We start from the raw sequence: 22,027 nt of genomic DNA, 5'->3' as shown, positions 1-22,027 counted from the left end.
AGTTTCCCATAATAACCCATTTTCTTTAACCTATGAGAGAAAGAAAACAAGACAAGGGAAGTTTAAAGGTTGATCTCTAGTTTCTAATCCTCACTGTACAAGATACTGTGTGCCTAGGAAGGCATACAATTTTTACCTTCAGCATAGAGGATGCACGGGGGTTTTGAGACCCCCCTTTATTGGGAAAAAGGTGGGTCTTATACAATGAAAAATACGGTAATTCATTTTTAAATTTAACTGACAATATTTAAATTTTAATTTCATTTAGCCACATGTAGCAAATAATACAGAAACATAAACTGCAACAAGTTTTATTGCATTATTTCCATTTAATGACAACAAACCTAAATTCTGGACCCTTCTAAAATAAAATACCACTAGTAAACCTATGATAAATAAAAATCACAGCTAATATATATCCATTATACCTTTCAACAACAACAACAAAAAAACTTCATACTTACAACACAAATCTTGTATAGTTAAATATATACCCCATGTAAAATATCATAGATTAAGTCTCATTCTTAAACTAATTACACTGGTATGCTATTAATTTAGTCCTTTCAAAACAAATGGAACAAAATGGCCTGTCAACTACCCATGGAACACAAGATGTGATCTTATTTATTAATGACATAAATTACTTCCACTTTTAAACTTTTGTATTAGTTGTTTTTTTATGTACTTTAATACAATTTACTTACATTCAAGAGGTTTTATAATTATTGTAAGTGTGACTGAGGTTGTCTAACCATCCATCAAGATTTAAGTACGAAAGAGTTTGATTACTGCTGTATATACAGAACTACATTACGTAGAGTATATAATGCTTCTATTTCCTAAAGAAAGTTGCATTTAGGATTATGAGACAAGTTTTTCAGAGAAGAGAGGGTGGTTTTCAAATATTTATGCGTGCATTTTTCAATTCTGTTAAAATTATTTGGACTCTTACAGTTTTACCAAGCAACAACAAAAAATCAGTTTTTTATAATAACATAAATTGCAATTATTTCTTTACTATAGAAGAAAAAGTTTATAGTTCTAGTGTTAATAATGAGACTGGCAAGCCACAATTCTCTCAGTTTTTGGTATGTTATAATGAAGCAGACACAGACTAAACAATTCAGTATTATTTGATCAAATACATTTGTTTATAATCAGTCTACACTTCTGCTGCTAATTACTAGAACTCATTACATAGTGATTTTGTGTAAGAACCTTAAATTTACGAGTTCAGATCACGACAAAAATTTTGGGTTTGTTCCTATTTTCAATTATTTCATCTTGAAATTGGCTTTTCACACTTACATAATGGCTATATCAAGATAAGTATTCTATACTCTAAACAACTGTTAGTGGCAAATCACTTTGTAGTAGATATTTGTTGGTTTTGAATGTACTGAAATATAAGCATAGCACGTGTGTCATAACTGTTGAGTGTAGTGTGTAGAAGTATTCCTATTTTTATACATGTGTTAAAACTGTAAGAAAAGGATAATGACAGGATCAAAGTGCAAAACAAAAAAGAAACAAATCATATTAACACTATGTACCTATAACAAAAAAGTTTTAGACAAGTGATAAAATATACATTAATAATAATAATAAATTGAAAAAACTTCTTGCCTTTCTTTGGATTTAAGTTAAACAAACAGCAAAGGCACTTAAATAATATGAAAAAATTACAGTAAATACAGCTAATTAAGTAACTCAGAGATGAAGCCATTACCCAAACATTAGTCTAATATCTGGCTTTTTCAGATAAAATCATAACTTTACAGCCAATCAAAAACATGCAGTGATTGCAAATACTGTATTTAATGGAACCTAATAAACTTCAAAATGTATATTATCAACTGTTTGTCATTTTAAGTGTTGAACTGGTTGTACAAAAAGGATTCCAGTATTTCAGTGTACAAAAAACAACATTGAATATTTTCTAAGTGTGTGTTGTAGATTTATCATAAATCTATGATAGAATATTCAAACTGACAACTATTTTTGAGGTAATTCTTCATCACGAAGCTTAATAAGCAATATACAAGTAATTTATCTGAGTAAGAACAAAGAACCATTATGTTTTTAAAGTATCATACAATTTTCACCATGTCAAACATGCAAGTTTTCTTCATTACCAATTCAAGTTGCCTCAAGACCTTAATAAGTAGTTGAATGTTTTACAATAAGTTTGAATGAGGAAAATGTAATAAATAACACCAAAAAATAGGGTTGTTGTAATAAATACAAAACCTGACCCCAAAGAACAAGCACAACAAAGGTCACCAAAACAAATGAAATGTACTTATATGTAACTGTCTTATACAAGTATCTATCCATCACCTCTATAGTTTACAATATCACTAACTTAGACTTAAACCCAACATTTAATATTGCATGCATGAAAGGAAACGAGTTAGAATCAACTAACTTGAGAGTAAATATACATCAGTAAATTAACCCAACATACAAGTAATCATGTTGAATTGCAGACAAATATTATCCCAGTATCTGATAAGTTAACACAAAAACGCTTTTCCTATGATAATTAAAAATGTTTGTAGTTATGGAATTCCCATGGTCCACAAGAGTTTCTTGTCTGTCTCCACAGTAATAACTTCTGACCCATCAAATGTATTTGATGTACTGAGAAGTCCACCAAACTGTAGTTTTTGATGTTCTGGGGAGAAATAAATTGTATATATAATATTACTTTTATAACTGTTATATTCTCACAAAAACAAGTTAACTACATGAAATGGTAAAATATTTTCTGGAAATTGTATTTCAATAACAAATTTGTCTCAGTTCTTTAAAATCAATAAAAAAGTTCTCAAAAGTCAGTTTGAGAAATATCATGATGACAAGTGAAAACAACCTTATCACAAAAGCAATAAAACCACAAATAATTATAATTTATATTTATTCTATCAAAACACTTATAACAGCTTTTTTATTACATACTGATATAGTTCTCTTACTACTGGCCACTGACATAGTTCTGTTGCAAATGGCCACATTCATTATATCAGAAATCCACTTAACTCCAACGAAACCTATGAAGCGAATTTGGAAGTGTCAAAATTCCCGAGAAAGTTTATTTTTTTGGAAACAAAAATTTGAAAGTAAACTGGCAAGAGATTAATGTATGTACATTAAAGAAAGTAAGTAAAATTGAATGATGAATTAGCAGACTACATACTTTAGGGCTTTTGTTATCATCTCAGGATCCCTGAAGTGGAGAGAATTTTTATCTGGATCAGTTTAGGAGAGATAGACTAGAAGGAAGGCAGCTACTCAACACCACAACTCGGGCTACTTTTTACTAATGAAAAGTGGGATTGATTGTTGCTTTATTATGCTCCCACTGCTAAAAGGGTAAGCATATTTGGTAATTGGATTTGATTCTGTGGCCCAAAGATTGTGAGTTGAGTACCATAATCACCAGCCCACGACTTCAAAATAACTACCAGAAGTCTTTGAATCAAAAAGGGGATTAGTTTCCTGTAATGTTGGGTGTTTATGGAGATTATTAATGTGTTATGGAATATCCATAAAGTTATTATAGCTAAAAAAAAAAACGAAAAAAAAAGTAATTTTTTTTTGCTTGTTTCATTTACACAAACACTGGTAATACTAATAATTCTTTCCACAGTTTTACTTGAATATCTTCAAAAATAAATTTTAATGACTTACGCAAGTTCCACTTGAGGCCAGTAGTGGTAACATTCTCACATGGTTCCCCTAGTGGTATAAGACCACAGTGAAGATGATGGATAGATGTAGGTACATGAATACTGTTTCGACCCTAATAGTTGAGTGATAAAATACAGTTCATTTGCTAAACTAAAATGAACACGTAATGCATTCATTTATATTCTAAAGACAAACAACTAAACTGGACATTTGTAATCTTTAAAATGCACAATCTAAACAGGAATTTTACTAAAGTAGAACAGCAAAGAAATATAAGTGGAAATTAGTTTTGGAGTAAAACATACTCGTGTGTATTTTCAACAAGTGTTTTGAGTTGAATGTATACCAAAAGTAGGTCCATAAGGAATTCAATATGTAGGAATTATTATTATTACAATATTAATTTTTTTATAATTTTCTACTATGAAACTTGTTACGTGAATGTTTTAATAATAGTAAATAATAAAAATAAGGGTTCCAAAGAAACATGGAATAATTTTTATTAAGAATGTTTAGGTGCTTTTCTTAAGTTGCACTAACAAAACTATGACTACTGGTTTCTGCATAAATAATTTTTGTTCAGTTGTTTGTTGAATTTCACACAAAGCTATACGAGAGCTATCTGTGCTAAAATGGAAGACAGCTAGTCAGCATCTGTTATCACAAACTCTTGAGCTACTCTTTTACCAACAATTAAGATTGGTCATCACACTATACTTCCTATACAGATGAAAGGACAACCATGTTCAGTGATGACCTTAAAACCTGATAATCACAGATTGCAAGTGTTCTAATCACCAAGGCTATGTTAAGCCTAAAATTGTTTTGTTTTTAAAATTCATCCAGGACACTGAGTTAATGAAATTTTATTAACCATAATAAATACCATGTGATACCAAACTGCAAAACTTAATGTAGCTAATATACAACATTTCTCTCACTAACATTGGAAAAGGCAACAATACTTTACAATTCCATTGTTAACCAGCTGATACTATGCACAATATTAATTCTTACCATCCAAATTAAGTAGATTAGAGCAATAGGTAGTTCAGTTTGAAATTCTAGGTTTTGTTTTGCACAAATAAGCATGTCCTAATTTATATCAATAGCACAAGTACACCTAATTTGATTCAACCAGGATAAAGCACTCTCAGCTTAGAAAAAATATTTTTTTTAAATTTTGCTCACCATAGTGCATCTACTGGTATTGGCAAAACTACAAATGCATTAGTTCCTAAAATTAAAATGTACAGAACTTTAATTTACAGACGAGAAAATTAAATCTTATTTCGCCACGTATGACAGTGGCAAGAATGGTTGGACTGTGAATCTGAGGATTTATGGTTTGTAACTCATTGCCATAAAAACATACTTTGAATGAGCTGCCTTCCTACCAATCTATCAGTTCAAAATGACTATGTACAGGTAAGCCTTTATGTAGCTGTGTGCAAAAATTATTAATTAAATTTTATATTGTAAATAAAAGCTTCTCAATTCTACTCTGTAATAACATTGTTTCAGATTATAGACTATTGATCATATAATGTAAGTAATACAAAAACCCTGCAATTATCTAGCATGTGCTATATGTGACGGCCAAAATGTTTCATAAAAAAGTAAATTACCTCATCAAGCAGCCAGGTTAGAGAATCACCAGAAAACAGAAATACTGGAAGACAAGCGATATCTTTAGCTAAATACAAAGTGTTCAGGTTAGCCAGTATATGATCCATACGTCCACTGTTACGGCAGACAACAATAAAAAGAGCTGACCTAGAAAAAAACAGAATCCAAGTAGTTTTAAATTGTTTGTTTATATACAATAGAAACCAAAAATAAGTAAAACCATGTAAAGTTTGGTCACGTATGAAACAACATACAAATGAGATTCATTCTAGATAATTTGAAAGGAAACAAATGGATATAGTCAATTGTACATGGAAACAGATATTCTGCTGCACGAATAACATAAAAAAATTTAAGCATGTTAAGCTACTGAAAATAGTAATTAATAATTATACCTTAAAATACTACCAATACTGTACAGAAGACTATTTCCATGAATGATAGGATTCAGTTTAGAAGGAGAATTAATTTAAAACTTGAGTATAAAATAAAGGAAAAAAAGTTAGACTATAGTGGCATAAATACAAGTTGTGCAAGGTATTACTTTTATACATATAATTATTACAGTGACAAGGAAAACACTAAACAAACTGAGAATATTATAATGCTGACAGCATGACGTCAAAAAGTCACATCTGGAACTACATCTTATTTAATTCTTGATGACGAAACCTACTTGAAATAAAAATGTATCTCAAAACAGCCAGTATGGATATTAACACTTTTACTGATAAGGAGAGAACAATGTTTTGACCTTCCTAGGTCATCTTCAGGTTAAGAGAGTTTGAATGGGACCGTTAATGGACACAAAGATACAGCTTGTTTAGTTTGGGTTTTTTTTTTTAAATTTTGGACAAGCGTGCTTGAGGGTTATCTGCGCTAGCTATCCCTAATTTAGCAGTGTAAGACTAGAGGAAGGCAGCTAGTCATCACAGCCCACCATCAACTCTTGGGTTACTCTTGTCAACAAATAGTGGGATAGACTTTCACATTATAATGACCCCACGGCTGATAGTGCAAACATGTTTGGTGTGATGGGGATTCAAACCCACAACCCTCGGATAACGAGTCAAATGCCTTAACCACCTAGCCATGCTAGGCCTCTTATTTAGTGAACTAAAAACAGATACTAGCCATGATTGAAGGTTTTAAAGTGATTATAACTTCTACAAATAGATGACAGTTTAGTATTCTATTGTAAATCTGACTTGCACATAAAGTAAATAAATAGGCTTCTTAAACCACATATGTAAAAAGGCTGTTGATCAATTGTAATCTTAGTTGTTACTGTTAATCACATACACAGAATCCAGAAATACCAAAACATCCTTCTGTAAAAGCTTCAGTATTAGTTACAAAATATACCTCGTAACTCAAAACTTGTGCAGTTCAATTTCTTTTGGTGTTTACATTCTTCAATTTGCTATCAAAAACAATTTTTCTTGCATAGATATTTAACACAAGTTGTCGGTTGAAACAAATACAAAATATATTGATTGATAACACTGCACAACAAAGTTGCCCATCACGTACCGCTTCATCGAAATCTTCAGTTTTGCTACAATGGAAAATGATATCAGGGCAACTGGAATCCGTCAATGCTTGCCCATTACTGTTGGACACTGCAACGTGATGCACCGGACATTGAATACAAACGAAAATCAGGAGCAAAACACTTAATTATGTTGGACTTAATAGCGTATTAGAAACATAAACGCAATTAAATCGTTATTGCTGGTAAACAGTTAACTGTCTATTTCTCAGAGTTCCTACATGATGAAGCAAAACCAAAACTATATTTGTGCATACCCACCAGGCACCTGTCACAATCAGCAAACACTTTTCAGGAAGCAAAACTTTCAGAGAAATTGTTGTGCAGTGTTATTTATTCAGTCATTCAAAATGTCCCTATTGCAAGTTGTAACTATTCTGTTATCTTTGTCTGAATTTGGTCTATACATACTTGGAAAACTTCAAATGTTCCAATTTGGATTTGAGCAGATTAGATGTATTGTATGAATAAAACTTTGATGTTATGTATTACTAGCACCTTTGCATAAGCATTACTGACTTTATTTAAACTAAAGATTTTATCATATTACAAATGTTTGGTTTATAAGTAATGTTGTACAATGAAGACCTGTGATGGTGTATCACGAGGCCAAAACACAAACCTGTGTTATTAACAGGGGTGATAATTGTGCAATGTTTACTTTCTGTAACATTTTAAGTGAATGTGTTCTATTGGATCCTTAGTTCACAACCAAATTTCAAGACTATCCATTAAGAAATATAAGAGACATAAAATCTCCAATTGTGATTAATTTCTTCACACTAAAAGTACAAAACAGTTTCATAGAAAAAAAACCCTCAATTAATAAAGATATATTTTTTTAAAGTGGTAAAACTGATAGGTTATTACAACCTACAGCTTAGAGTCAGATTTGGTCTAAATATAAGCCACACACAAAGTTATTCAACAAAAACAAATTTTAACAAAAATTTACCACACCTAAGTAAAAAGTCACATGAGCTACCAGTCTGAAATTTTTACTGTGGATTTACCTAAGAGTAAAACTGGACAGTTTCTTTGTCATTCAGACAAGAGAGAGATGATTTAGAGCAACGAAACTATTGGGTGAAAGGACATGCAGATAAATAAGTGTTGGTTATGCCAAGCAGACTAGATTTAGCAGTTTCTAGCTCAAGTTTTCAAAATAATCAGACAGATGGAAGGTTATTATTAATTCCAAACTTTTAAGTATAAACACGTTAAATTTTATTTACTACTCTTAAATAAAGAGTACTTAGCATCACGTGATATTAGTTAAAGCAAACAATGTAAATAATGATGCTGGTGATGACAAACTGTTTATCTAGAGTTCATGGTATTACTGAAGGAATCTATTAATGCTATTTTAAAGAAAAACTACAACCACATATGTTAAATAATCTGGTTGGTACTGTAAAGTACAAGTCTGTTCCAAACAATAGGGTCATGGTTCTAAAAGCTAATGTTAGTTACTATTGAGTATCAGTTTCTTAATTACTGCAATTTGTTGGTCTGTAGTGACAAAATCATGACACACAATCAAAAACAACTCAGGTGTGAAAAAAGGGTGTGGCCAAAAAACAACTGAATGTGCAACTAAAAGGAACGAAGTGAACATTGGTGGCCAAATATTCATACATTATTTAGTTATCGTGTTCTACCAACCAATGTGACCCAAGTTAAAAACAACTCGGTAATTATTATAATACATGGCCTGATACTAGTTTTAAGTCTAGTTTAATATGTTACTTTATTATAAATTCTTACCAATAGTTTGTTCTTAGTTAACTGTATAATTAATTATAAAGCTTACATGTGTAGATTTTGATACATAACATGCAGTATCTACAGTTTTTACATACTCAGTATTCTTTTTTACAATTTACTTTTTCATGTGAAGTGGTTTCAAACTACAAACTTAGGCTGAGTTTGCATCTTTATTAGAAGTTTACCAGCTACTGATTGTCTACCATTTGTTTGTAATAAAAATATAATTGTTTTTTTTAAGTTTAGACAAAATGAATGTCATTATATAAATATTTAGGCTGATTATTATTATTTAAAGTTTGTTTTTTTTTTAGCTGAAAAGCACACTTAACACATAAGACCTAGTTTGGGTTGACTGTGGAAATTTTCTTTGATTCTACAAGCTTCTAAAAACCAATGGCATTTTCTTTCATGCCAGATAAGAAATTAGAAAATTTTTAAAATTACATCTACCAGCTCCATCTCTGGCATAAACCAACTTACACAAACTTTTTTCTGCTGTAAGTATGTTGTCGATACTCTGAGGGATTTGGTGAAGTCAGTCTCATCTTGGTCAGGGGTATGAATGACTTGACTGCCCTAATGATAATAAATAAAAATAATTAATCATATTTCTTAAATATTATTAAAATAGATGGAACTATGATTTTTGTTATTAAGGTTTAACATTGTATATGGAGATTTATATTCAACACCTGAAAGCTGCTCACTAGACTGGAAAGTGGTAAATATATTTTTAATATTATTTTAATTTTTAAGGTTTAACATTGTATATGGAGATTTATATTCAACACCTGAAAGCTGCTCATTAGACTGGAAAGTGGTAAATATATTTTTAATATTATTTTATTTTATTTTTTTTAATATAAAGAAGGTTAAAATCCTCAAACTAAAAAATTTGTAGATGGCAGAATGTACATAAAGCAGAAAAGAATACTTTGACAGAATACAATAAGGGAATGGCAGAGAAAATTTTGTTTAGTGCTACTGTAAATATCTGTAATAAATGTAGAAAAGCACTGTTTTGCCCATAAGAATTTATTGTAACTATATTATATGACAGTTATAACCTACAAAGTCATTCACTGGTAATGACAACAGCACACTGAAAAATTTAATGAACTTGAAAAAAAAACAAACAAACTTGGAAGTCATACCAATTTGTTTAAAATTAAAACGAAAAAATGTGTCAAAGTTGGTCATTTTTATTTTGTATAAAAGAAAATACGAGATAAGTTTTGAATTTTTTTTGTATATTTCAGTTGAATTTTCAGTATAACTGAAAAGTATAAAGTTATTTTTTAAAGAATTGAAAAATTTTCAATATTATAGATTTTTGTTTTAAATGATGCCATGTAATATGACATTGGAAAGATACTGATGAATAATAATATTAAAACAAACACACTAATACCTGAACAGAGATATGAGGGGCATTGATCTACAATACACAATGCCACCTAAACTCAATCACATAGATTAGAAAATTATCATTCGTGTTATCTATGAAATACTAGGATCTACGGATTTAAAATTAAGTAGAAATAGAGAACAGTTCATAACATATGTTCTAAGAACTGTAGGTTAATGGAGCATAACTGTTACCTGTATTAGCATACGTTTATAGTGAACATAGAAATATACTATAATCTATGATGCTGACACCACGGATAGTTCTGCTCCCCCACTGATGCCTAATCTATTACTCTTGCTTCGTATTTATTATTTTTTTGTGAAAAACCACCTTCCCACATCTGGTTGCAGACAGCAAAAGGTAGGCACGATATGGGAACATGGTGGGCTACAGCACCCACATTTGTTTTTTTCTTTTCTTAAGCATACAATCTGGCAAATTTGAGGTTAAACTGAACAAACAGTGTATTCCCATTGTAATTTAGGTCTTACTTCTGTTAGTATATCCATAAACCAGGGGACATTACATAATGACCCACCTTATAATTTGTGCCCAGGGGCATAGATCCTGGGGGGATGGGGGGTATACATCCCCCCTTCATTTTAGGTGGGGGGTATGGTGCATATAATCATTTCTCTCTTCAGTTCGGTCTATTGAATTGTTTTATTGCATCACAGGCCTACAAATTGTATGTTTGTTCTTGTGATTCTTATGTTCTTACCAATCGAATTACATAATTAGGCCTAGATGTAGGCTTTTTCAGTAACCGAAATGTACATCTTTAATATAGGCGTGCTTCTAAGCTTTTTGATCTAAGCGATAGTTCGTAAGTATCAGTCAGTAGGCCTAAGTATACATGCAAGTATCGTGGCAACAAGATTACTCTGTGACTGCATGTTTACAGCTTTCAGGTTCACGTAATCAGATATTACCAATTTGCAAATTGAACAGTCCAGATAAGTGGTTGCAAAAAAAATCCCTCCCCTTCAATCGGGTGTAAAAAATCTATGCCCATGTTTGTGCCCTGGTGTTGGATGTTTGTATTGTGGCCGCATTTTTTTTTTTTTTAAATGTATGGCAACTTCTCTTTACATAACTTGTGCAATAAAGTTAATAATTTCAGTGTTCAAATTTTAGAAGAGAAAAAGGACAGACAAGTCCTACCTCTACATGCCTTTTTTTTGTAGAACTCTAGCACTGGAAGCTCAACTGAATCAAAGTCTCCTGTTATTAGATGTGGTACATAATTCTCCTGGTGATTTCCAGTTAAGTTGTAGATATATTTTGTTCCTCCATCGACAGCTACTCGCAAAGTAGCTGTAAAAATTACGAATAACACTTTTAAATTCTCTTTACGAGCAGACATCGTGCCAACTATTCACAAATGACCAAGTTATTAGGAAGTTTTAATGAATACTTGGCAGGAAAACGTTTGCAACTTATTGTAGATTTGCACATGAAAAATATATGTGAATAAAGGATTAAATTAATTTCTTAAGCTGATTAAACCTTAAGACTTTTGTGATTATTGGTTATTAAATATTATTAATGAAAGGTTCAATGCATTATAATTATTATAGATTTTCATTTTCTTAAATACTGAACTGATCATATTCTGGTGAGCTCTACAAAAATAAGGTTAAATTTATTAACTTATAAATTGCTTTTCAATTTTTACTTTTATAGGAAACTTTCATTTCTTCATAGGTTCTTAGTAATTTAAAAAAGTTGCAAGTCAAAGTACTCTTCTTCACTGACTGAAAGAGATCATATTAATCTTAAAATTATTTCATGGACTTCTGGTTTTATTCGGAGACAAAACTGAGGTGCTTATACCACTTGTAGCAAAAAGTAATAAGATGTTACATTAAAGAGGTGGGTGAGAAATTTCATAAATGTAAATACATTGTATTTTATCACCCGTACTCTCACGAGTCAACTTAAGATTTATTAGCAAAAATTTAACAAGCAAAGCATTTGGCCAGTGCTAATTAAAAAGTGTAATTCATACTTGCCTCTGATCAAAGTAAGCTACTTACACAGATCAGAACTAAAAATCAATCCAGTTACGAGCACAGCTGCTTAAGTATATATTCAAGATTATAATGCATTATTTGGATGCAATTACTGTTAATAACATCAATCACTATAATATCTAACACAGTTGTAGGTTTAATGTGCTTTTAAGAAGTTGACAGAAGTATATGCAAGACTATATGGAGTCAGTAAAAGGTTACACCGAGTCATAAGTAATATTAATATTACAAAAATAAATATGCAAGAGTTAGTTTTTGAATTTCACATAAAGCTAAACGAGAGCTATATGCACTAGCTGTCCCTAATTTAGCTACTTTTTTTACCAATAAATAGTAGGATTGACAATAACATTATAATGCCCACATAACTGAAAGGGCGAGCAAGTTTGGTGTGATGGGGATTCGAACCCGCGACCCTCAGATTACGAGTCGAATGCCTTAACCCACCTGGACATGGAAGAGTTTATTATTAATGTCCAACGAAAATGAAGTCATTTTGTGATTAACTTGTACTCTTGATTTGAATTTAAAGTATCTGAACCCATATAAAAAGTTAACTGAATTGAAGGTATCATAGCTAAAACATTTAAGTTGTCAATCTTTAAGTTATGTGTATATATTATATGCCACATACAGCCCCTGGATACATGTCAGTATATAATTATGTGTATATATTATAAGTCATATATAGCCCCTGGATGCATGTCAGTATATAATTATGTGTATATATTATAAGTCATATATAGCCCCTGGATGCATGTCAGTATATAATTATGTGTATATATTATAAGTCATATATAGCCCCTGGATGCATGTCAGTATATAATTATGTGTATATATTACAAGTCATATATAGCCCCTGGATGCATGTCAGTATATAATTATGTGTATATATTATAAGTCATATATAGCCCCTGGATACATGTCAGTATATAATTATGTGTATATATTACAAGTCATATTTTGCCCCTGGATACATGTCAGTATATAATTATGTGTATATATTACAAGTCATATATAGCCCCTGGATGCATGTCAGTATATAATTATGTGTATATATTATAAGTCATATATAGCCCTGGATGCATGTCAGTATATAATTATGTGTATATATTACAAGTCATATATAGCCCCTGGATGCATGTCAGTATATAATTATGTGTATATATTACAAGTCATATATAGCCCCTGGATACATGTCAGTATATAATTATGTGTATATATTACAAGTCATATATAGCCCCTGGATGCATGTCAGTATATAATTATGTGTATATATTACAAGTCATATATAGCCCCTGGATACATGTCAGTATATAATTATGTGTATATATTATAAGTCATATATAGCCCCTGGATACATGTCAGTATATAATTATGTGTATATATTATAAGTCATATTTAGCCCCTGGATGCATGTCAGTATATAATTATGTGTATATATTACAAGTCATATATAGCCCCTGGATGCATGTCAGTATATAATTATGTGTATATATTATAAGTCATATATAGCCCCTGGATACATGTCAGTATATAATTATGTGTATATATTACAAGTCATATATAGCCCCTGGATGCATGTCAGTATATAATTATGTGTATATATTATAAGTCATATATAGCCCCTGGATACATGTCAGTATATAATTATGTGTATATATTACAAGTCATATATAGCCCCTGGATACATGTCAGTATATAATTATGTGTATATATTATAAGTCATATATAGCCCTGGATACATGTCAGTATATAATTATGTGTATATATTACAAGTCATATATAGCCCCTGGATACATGTCAGTATATAATTATGTGTATATATTACAAGTCATATATAGCCCTGGATACATGTCAGTATATAATTATGTGTATATATTACAAGTCATATATAGCCCCTGGATACATGTCAGTATATAATTATGTGTATATATTACAAGTCATATATAGCCCCTGGATACATGTCAGTATATAATTATGTGTATATATTACAAGTCATATATAGCCCCTGGATACATGTCAGTATATAATTATGTGTATATATTATAAGTCATATATAGCCCCTGGATGCATGTCAGTATATAATTATGTGTATATATTATAAGTCATATATAGCCCCTGGATGCATGTCAGTATATAATTGTGTATATATTATAAGTCATATATAGCCCCTGGATGCATGTCAGTATATAATTATGTGTATATATTATAAGTCATATATAGCCCCTGGATGCATGTCAGTATATAATTATGTGTATATATTATAAGTCATATATAGCCCCTGGATGCATGTCAGTATATAATTATGTGTATATATTATAAGTCATATATAGCCCCTGGATGCATGTCAGTATATAATTGTGTATATATTATAAGTCATATATAGCCCCTGGATGCATGTCAGTATATAATTATGTGTATATATTATAAGTCATATATAGCCCCTGGATGCATGTCAGTATATAATTGTGTATATATTATAAGTCATATATAGCCCCTGGATGTATGTCAGTATATAATTATGTGTATATATTATAAGTCATATATAGCCCCTGGATGCATGTCAGTATATAATTATGTGTATATATTATAAGTCATATATAGCCCCTGGATGCATGTCAGTATATAATTATGTGTATATATTATAAGTCATATATAGCCCCTGGATGCATGTCAGTATATAATTGTTCTCTCTAAACATTTGTTCTTACCACTTTTCCAAATTTTCATTACTTTCTCTTTAACTTGCTCATCAAATGGCTGATTCAGCAAAATGATGGTATATTTGTTCCCTGCAACAAAACAATCACACAACTTCTAATAATGTTCAGTTAAGGTAAAAATGATTTACAATAGATTGAAACTTTTATAAAATGGTTATAGTTACGTAACAGAGGGCTTTTGTATTGACAAAAACTACAGACATACCTTTTCCCAGTAAGAAGTCCTACAAGTTCTTTCAGTTATTTATTAGTATTTATTTTTTAGACCAAGTTCTTAATGTAAATCAGAAATGACTGAACTTTTAACATTCAGAGATCAAGTCTGTTAGTCTGCTCAACTTTATAGCAACAAGGAAACTAAATCCCAACCTGGCATTGACAAACTGGTATATTATCACACAATTTATGCAACTAAAGTTAATTATTTAATTCTCAATATAACTTGAAATTTCTTGGAATATTTACAAGAAAATTTTGAAGAATATTATGATTTTATACTGCAAAATGATAAAAACCTTAGAACCCAAGAGCTTTCAAAACACTTGGGTCATTGAGTTTGTTCCATTTTCTATTGAGGTTTCTTGGATCTATGTGATTTTCCGATATTGTGAACATTTTAAACTAGTAATTGAGAACAAAAGCTACCTAACATTTAATAAGTTGGCCACGTTTCCTATCTTTGCTTTACAAATTCACATAAATTCAAAATATACTTGTACCTCTATTATTAATTTTGTGCACAAGCAAGCTTCTAACTAAAAAAAATAAGTAAAAACTAATTTTGAAACACTATTTTTTATTATATTATGTATCTGGACAACAATACGCTTAAAGTATTTGATAGATTATCAACAAGCTGAAGAATCTGCTGGATACAAGTGTAAATTTAAAATAACAACAATGTGCACTCCAAGACTGACAAACTATGAAACTGCAAGAGCACCATGTTTGATCTTTAAATTTAAATATAAAGAATTTGTATCTCCTATATTAACATTGCACACAAGTGGTCTATTAATTTCCTGGGATCAAAAATTAGTTGTAGCTTGTTGGCAAAAAGCCAGCGAGTTCTATCGTTTAGCACGTAACCATCCAGGAGCACCGTCATTTTTTGTTTTTTTTCTAATAGTTAATAAAGCACATGCTAGTGTGAATATTCAAACCAGTTTAAATAATGGTCAAAAGTCAACTTCAAGTACAGAATTTATAGGGAACAATTACACTAAGATAATGAAACAAGCCTGTTTTCAATAGCTTGTTTTACATTTTTTTCATACACTTTCAAAAGCATTGCTCAACTATAAAACAGCAAGTAAAAACAGTGTATTCAAGTGGTGTTTCAGTTTTGAATATTTTCTCAATAGTAAATATGAATATTACAAGTACAGATTTAACTAATAGTAGCATGTATGAAAAAATTCAACACTCCTTGGAAAGTAGCTGGCTAGTTTTATCTTTTGAATAATTTTTTCTTTAACCTAGGTGGCACTTTTCCAAGAGTTTTTTTTAAGAGAATTGGCAAACATCTGTGAGTATAGAAGAAAGAGAAAAGTTAATTTCAAAGTGATATATACCAGTACAATGGATGAAGAAAAACAACAAGTGAGGAACATGGGCTCACACTTACCACGACAGACTGTTTTTCAGTTTTCACCCCTATTCATATTTTTAAATTACCACACACACACTCATTCCATGCTAATAACTTCAAAGATCTTAAACCCCTATTTCTACAATCTAATGTAAAACATTTCACAGATATCAATTGCATCTTTTAGAAAATAAAAAAAATATATCCTTCCACCCAATACTTGGGTGAAATACTTTCTTCAATGAACTTGAAATACTACCTGAATTTTCACTTAGTATCTTCATAGGTTGCCACTCTTTTGAAATACAAGGTTTACAGTTGGAATTCATAATGACCTGTGAATATATTGTGTTAAATGTTACCCAAAACAATAAAGATGTTTAATTGGTTTACTGATTAGGTCAATGAAATTAACACATTTAGGAGTTACACTACTCACAGGAACAGCCTAATCATAGGACTTTAATTTTAGAGAAATCAATAGAATTAATCTTTTTTTTTTTTTACTTAATGTTACAAAGGGTTACATTACTTACCATACATAAGATACTCCTAGAGAAGATATTTTAATAATGTCTTCTGTAATACTCATAAGATAAGAATAAGATATTTAAATTCTATATAAAACTGAAATAAGGCCTTATTTTAAGTTCCGAGCAGGTTAGGTTGTCTTACTTTAAAGTTTACCAACATATCAGAGCTCAGAAACGGGCTATTAGATTGGTAACTAGTTCAGAGACCAATCAAAGGAATGAGCCAGTTACAACCTTTACCACAGATTGTAGTACACACTTGGATATCAACATAAACAAGTGAAAATTGTTAACACAATTCAGACACAATGTTGGTTACACTATTTATCTACATTAAATAATTATTATTTCTAATTTAATGTCATGCTTTTTTATATTGATTTTATACACAATTAGCTTAATATATGGATAAAGGATAATCTGAGCCTTCTGGGCTGGCAAAACTTTCCAAGATGCTATTTACATAACAGCCAAAAATACTGTTAACAGTGAACATATCATTATAAATAATATACTTTGAATATCATATAATTCACTGCTAGTAATACTATATTATATATACATATAGTTGAAATTAATTGTGCTTAACTTGTGTAGTGGAATGAAAAGGCTGGAAATGTCATAGTTAAGACAATATTATGTCTCTGATAAGGGGTTGGCCTATTGAAGAGTTTTCATCAGACATCATATAAGTTGCCACACTGAAGATATTTATGACAAGACTGAATGAGTGTTTTACACATCATTGTTAGACATAAGAAGATGGAGCTTCTCAGAGTAGTTTGGATGTGATATGTAGGACAATGAGGATTTTAGGAAAAAAACATTCAGAACATAAATTAAATAATAATTTTAAAGATAAGTCTGTCAGATTTGGATATTATTAATAAAAACTGAAATAAAGTAAAGAAGTGTGTAATAACACATCAACCACACCAATCTGCTCTATCCAATACCAACAAGGCCTTATAACTTGTCCCGTAGCAGGGCTCACAAAACCAGCTACGGTATGACACACAGTAGTGGTTTAAATGCTATTTATATTATTATTAGAAAGTTGTTAGACAACAAATGTTATAGTGTGAACGAGTTCAAGTGGTAAAGTTTAATTTTTATGAATTTTGTGTATCTTATGGGTCATTTAATTTAATCAGCATTAAACTAGTATTACTATTAGAAGTAGTATTAATTACTATTGTTAGTAGTGCTTGCATAATGATTAACATCATATCAATTTTTTACAAAAGTTTACTGTTATTTTAAGTTTAATTAACTGTACTCATAATTAAAAAGAACTATTCAACTACTGACCCAACAAGTGTAAGTTTTTTAAATTTCGTTTTTTTCATAAGTAGATACGCAATCACTGTGCCAACGGAATAAATCTGCATCACAATTTCTACGAATTTTAATAAGAGAAACAACTAGTATCAACCACCTACCGTTTCTAATGCTAAGCTTACAACTAATTTTAACACAAATAAATGCACCTAAAATTACAATAAAGTTCATGATAAACAGCATATTTATAACCCTAGTGTAAATAGGAAATATCTTTATATACCTACCTCAGAATATAAATGGTCTATTAATTTTAATAACAATTTCAAAATAACACCCACCAAAAATCACATGCACCACCAGTGCAACACAACCCTGTAGAACCCACAGATATAAAACTTTATGTTACTTATGCGCCATCTCACTTTATGCGCATCAGAAAATAATAAACATCTCATATAAAATGCTGATTTTACTACCCTATACAATACAGTGAAACCACATTCGATTATAAGTTATTTATTTATCCTGCTACATGTATTACAATCCTCAGATCGTGCTCACTTTAAACATCTTATATATAAGTATTAATGTATTCGTCATTTCTAGGTTATGTTGTTTTACTGACTTTTAGTAACAACAAGGTTATACAATTGTAAGTTGGACAAGTTTACCCTTGTTTACTTACGCTGGCTGGTTATAACTTATAATACTTTTGAATATAAGACAAATGAAAAAACAGACTCCTCTCTGTTATGTAGGAGTAATGGTTTTATTTGGTATTTTAATTCGCCTCTTTTGGACCCTAATTCTTTTCTAGAATGTTAATTTATATTTTGTTTTACCTCTATCAAGCATGGTATAGTCTAGATGGATCCTTTGGAATGAACCTGAATACTCATAGTTGTTTTCGCAACACAGGACAAATATTCCAATGAAGCCCTTGTAAAGCCATTAGCTTTTAAACGTTACATGAGTTTTGTATAGCCACGAAATTCATGATTCGGACTTTATGAAGTTTTTGTTGATATTCAAGGTGGTTTCTCGACAATAAGAACCATTTAATTTTACTCATCGATTCCCTGCAGCTAAACTGACGTGAGAAACCAGTAAACTCTTTGTCAGGTATCAAGTAGTCCTCTATACGATGCACGGAAACAGAATATATTCAATTTCTTATATCCGTTTTTCGGAAATTGAAACATAATTTAGAAGAGCCATCTTTTTTTTTTTTACATCTTTTGTTGTTCACACTATATTTTTTTCATAAATGTCAACTGCATCACTAGGATAAGTGGATTTTAAATTCTATATAGGTATTCTGTAAAAACCAAGCTTTTGAAATTTTATGTAACTTTTGTGATTTCTATATTCACTTAACTTAAACAAAAATCAACTAATAAAACATTCCTAACATGAAGATGACCTAGGAAGGTCGAAACGTTGGTCTCTTCTTATCAGCAAAAGTGTTAATACCCATACCAGCCGTTCTGAGATATATTTTTAATGAGCTATTTGCAGTTACAATAGAATGCAACAACGCATCATTCTCTTGTTTTCTTGATCTAAAGTTATTATCACTTTTTAAATTTCATCCATATGAATTATTATTTTACATTATTCTTTGAAAGGCTGAATAATATTACTTTAAAGAAATGCTAAGTATGATATCAAGGTGAACGTGAAATGCCCAAGTTTTGAATCATCCAACTGTCGATAGATTTTTATACAAAGTTTAATATTTCAGTGTAAATTCGGAACGCAATTTAGTAAATTAATGAATAGAATTCTTATATTACAATATTTCATTATTATCTTGTATTGTAATGCAAGTACTTACATGTCTTTTATCATTGGTTTGATTCCAACATTCCATCTCAAAAACTATCAGTTCAGTATCGTTGCTAGTGCCAGTGATAATTAATTAATTTTGAGAATACATAAATCAGGCATATCACATGTTTTATACCTTCTTATTTAAGAGAAAAATCTTCAAAAGTGTGAATATATATGAGAATATATTGTTTTAACACAGACTGTTGGTTAAGGAAGTAGTTAACTTTCTTTCATTCTAATTATCTATTGCATTGGGTCATTCACCTAGGGTATCACGTGCACTGTCTTGTGGCAAAGATTTCTATAAATAAGAACAGAATATGTGAACGTAAATAGTGATCTTTTTTCTCTCTGGTGAGACAGGTGATTTCTTAAGATTATAACCTCTCTTATTTTTCGATGGGAATGATCAACAGTTTATTTTATTTTTTGCTTTAGAACAAAACCACATTGGGCTATTTGATGTGTCTACCACGGGAAATCAAACCCTGAAGTTTAGAGTTGGAAGCCTGTAAATTTACCATTGTTCAAACAGGATGCATATAACAATTATGTGGTTAGTGCAAGTGGTCTGGAAAAGAATTTTTTCGCGTATATAATGATATATCTTCTCAGTCTGGTATAAATTCTACTTCTACCTTTCATTCGAGATTTCTGAAAAATACAGAAAATATGCTGCATTTCGTTCACGGATTGAAATTGTCCAAATATTCTGAAGAGAAACAAGTCCAACTGAGAATAAATCAAGAGTTAAGAATTTTTGATGATTGGTAAATATTCAGAAAGCTGTTATAAATTAGTGAATACCTAAGCGTCGTTACTTTAACATTGTTTAAATTTGTGGTATTTAAGAAATGTTGTGACTATTTCAGAAATTTTCGAAAGATTAAACACGAAGCAAAACAAAAACAACTTGGGGGCTAATGATAATTAATAGATGCTGAGAAAATTTGTAAACCAGAATGTGATAAACATCATAAACAAAATATGGTTCTTAGCTAGTAGATACCATGGAAGAACAGTATTCTAACAAACAGTTTGAAAAATACTTCCTTATCTTTCGGACGGGTAAATATATTCAATTACTACATTCGCCTTATTATAATTTCCATAAAAAAGTCTTAGTTAACTTGTTGATTTTGTTCAGTTTTAATTAAGTAAAAGCATCTTGTTCGCATAATTATATTAGAATAGTTTGTTTGTTTTGAATTTTGCGCAAAGCTACACGAGGGATATCTGCTCTAATCGTCCATAATTTAGCAGTGTAAGACTAGAGAGAAGGCAGCTATTCGTTGGTAAAAGAGTAGCTCAAGAGTTGACGGTGAGTGGTGATGACTAGTTGCCTTCCCTCTAGTTTTACACTGCTAAATTAGGGACGGCTAGAGCAGATAGTCCTCGTGTAGCTTTGCGTGAAATTCAAAAAAACTAAACTTCTCTCTTTTGCAAAGCCAGTTCCATTAGCTTTTAAAAGTCACACGAGTTTTGTATATCCCCAAAATTCATGATTCTTAATTTATGGAGTCTTTGTTGGTATCCAAGGTGGTCTCTCGACAATAAGAATCATTCAGTTTTACTCATCAATTCTATACAGCATGTGTTTTTCATTTTATTACATTTAAATAATAGACTAAATATAACGGAATTAGGACTGTTGATGTTGGAAATAATAAACTTTGATTAATTTACCTAGTGTAATATTCTTTTGTTTGTTTGTTGATGTCGTTAGACCTGACTTAATTTGTTGGACAATAATTATTGTACCTGTGGTGTTTGTGCAGCTATTCTTCACAACATACAGGATACTGCTGTGAGGATGGACTATTTTCTGCAAGCTAAGGAATACATCTGGAACCAGCTTTATAGACGGATTTTACAGCTAACTAACCATCAGACTCACTGGATTAGCTGAAGAAAGTTTTCTGAATGAATGGTGGAGTCACTCATCACAACTCCTTCCAAATATTTA

General features: G+C 30.6%; 1 protein-coding gene across 1 annotated transcript; it reads right to left on the bottom strand.

Moving 5' to 3' along the window:
• Nucleotides 1-295: 295 nt before the first annotated feature.
• LOC143227300 (thiamine pyrophosphokinase 1-like) lies at nt 296-18,641 on the bottom strand. The gene is made up of 8 exons (XM_076458757.1): nt 18,513-18,641; nt 16,671-16,746; nt 14,809-14,889; nt 11,233-11,375; nt 9,074-9,223; nt 5,325-5,567; nt 3,697-3,808; nt 296-2,680 (listed from the first exon to the last, which is right to left on the bottom strand). The coding sequence occupies exons 2-8, from the start codon at nt 16,738-16,740 to the stop codon at nt 2,565-2,567; spliced, it is 915 nt and encodes a 304-aa protein (XP_076314872.1). The 5' UTR covers nt 16,741-16,746; nt 18,513-18,641; the 3' UTR covers nt 296-2,564.
• Nucleotides 18,642-22,027: the final 3,386 nt, after the last annotated feature.

The sequence above is a fragment of the Tachypleus tridentatus genome, chromosome 9 (assembly GCF_004210375.1).
Source record: "Tachypleus tridentatus isolate NWPU-2018 chromosome 9, ASM421037v1, whole genome shotgun sequence".
NCBI classification, from domain to species: Eukaryota; Metazoa; Arthropoda; class Merostomata; order Xiphosura; family Limulidae; genus Tachypleus; species Tachypleus tridentatus.
This window is presented reverse-complemented; position numbering and strand designations above follow the sequence as displayed.

Excerpts from the sequence above, each read along its gene's own strand:
- LOC143227300 (XM_076458757.1), bottom strand. The coding sequence starts at position 16,740 with ATGAATTCCAACTGTAAACCTTGTATTTCAAAAGAGTGGCAACCTATG. Across the intron at positions 9,224-11,232 it reads TAGAGTTCTACAAAAAAAAG|GGCAGTCAAGTCATTCATAC; the intron begins GCATGTAGAGGT and ends TATTATCATTAG. Across the intron at positions 3,809-5,324 it reads TAACCTGGCTGCTTGATGAG|GGTCGAAACAGTATTCATGT; the intron begins GTAATTTACTTT and ends CTCAACTATTAG.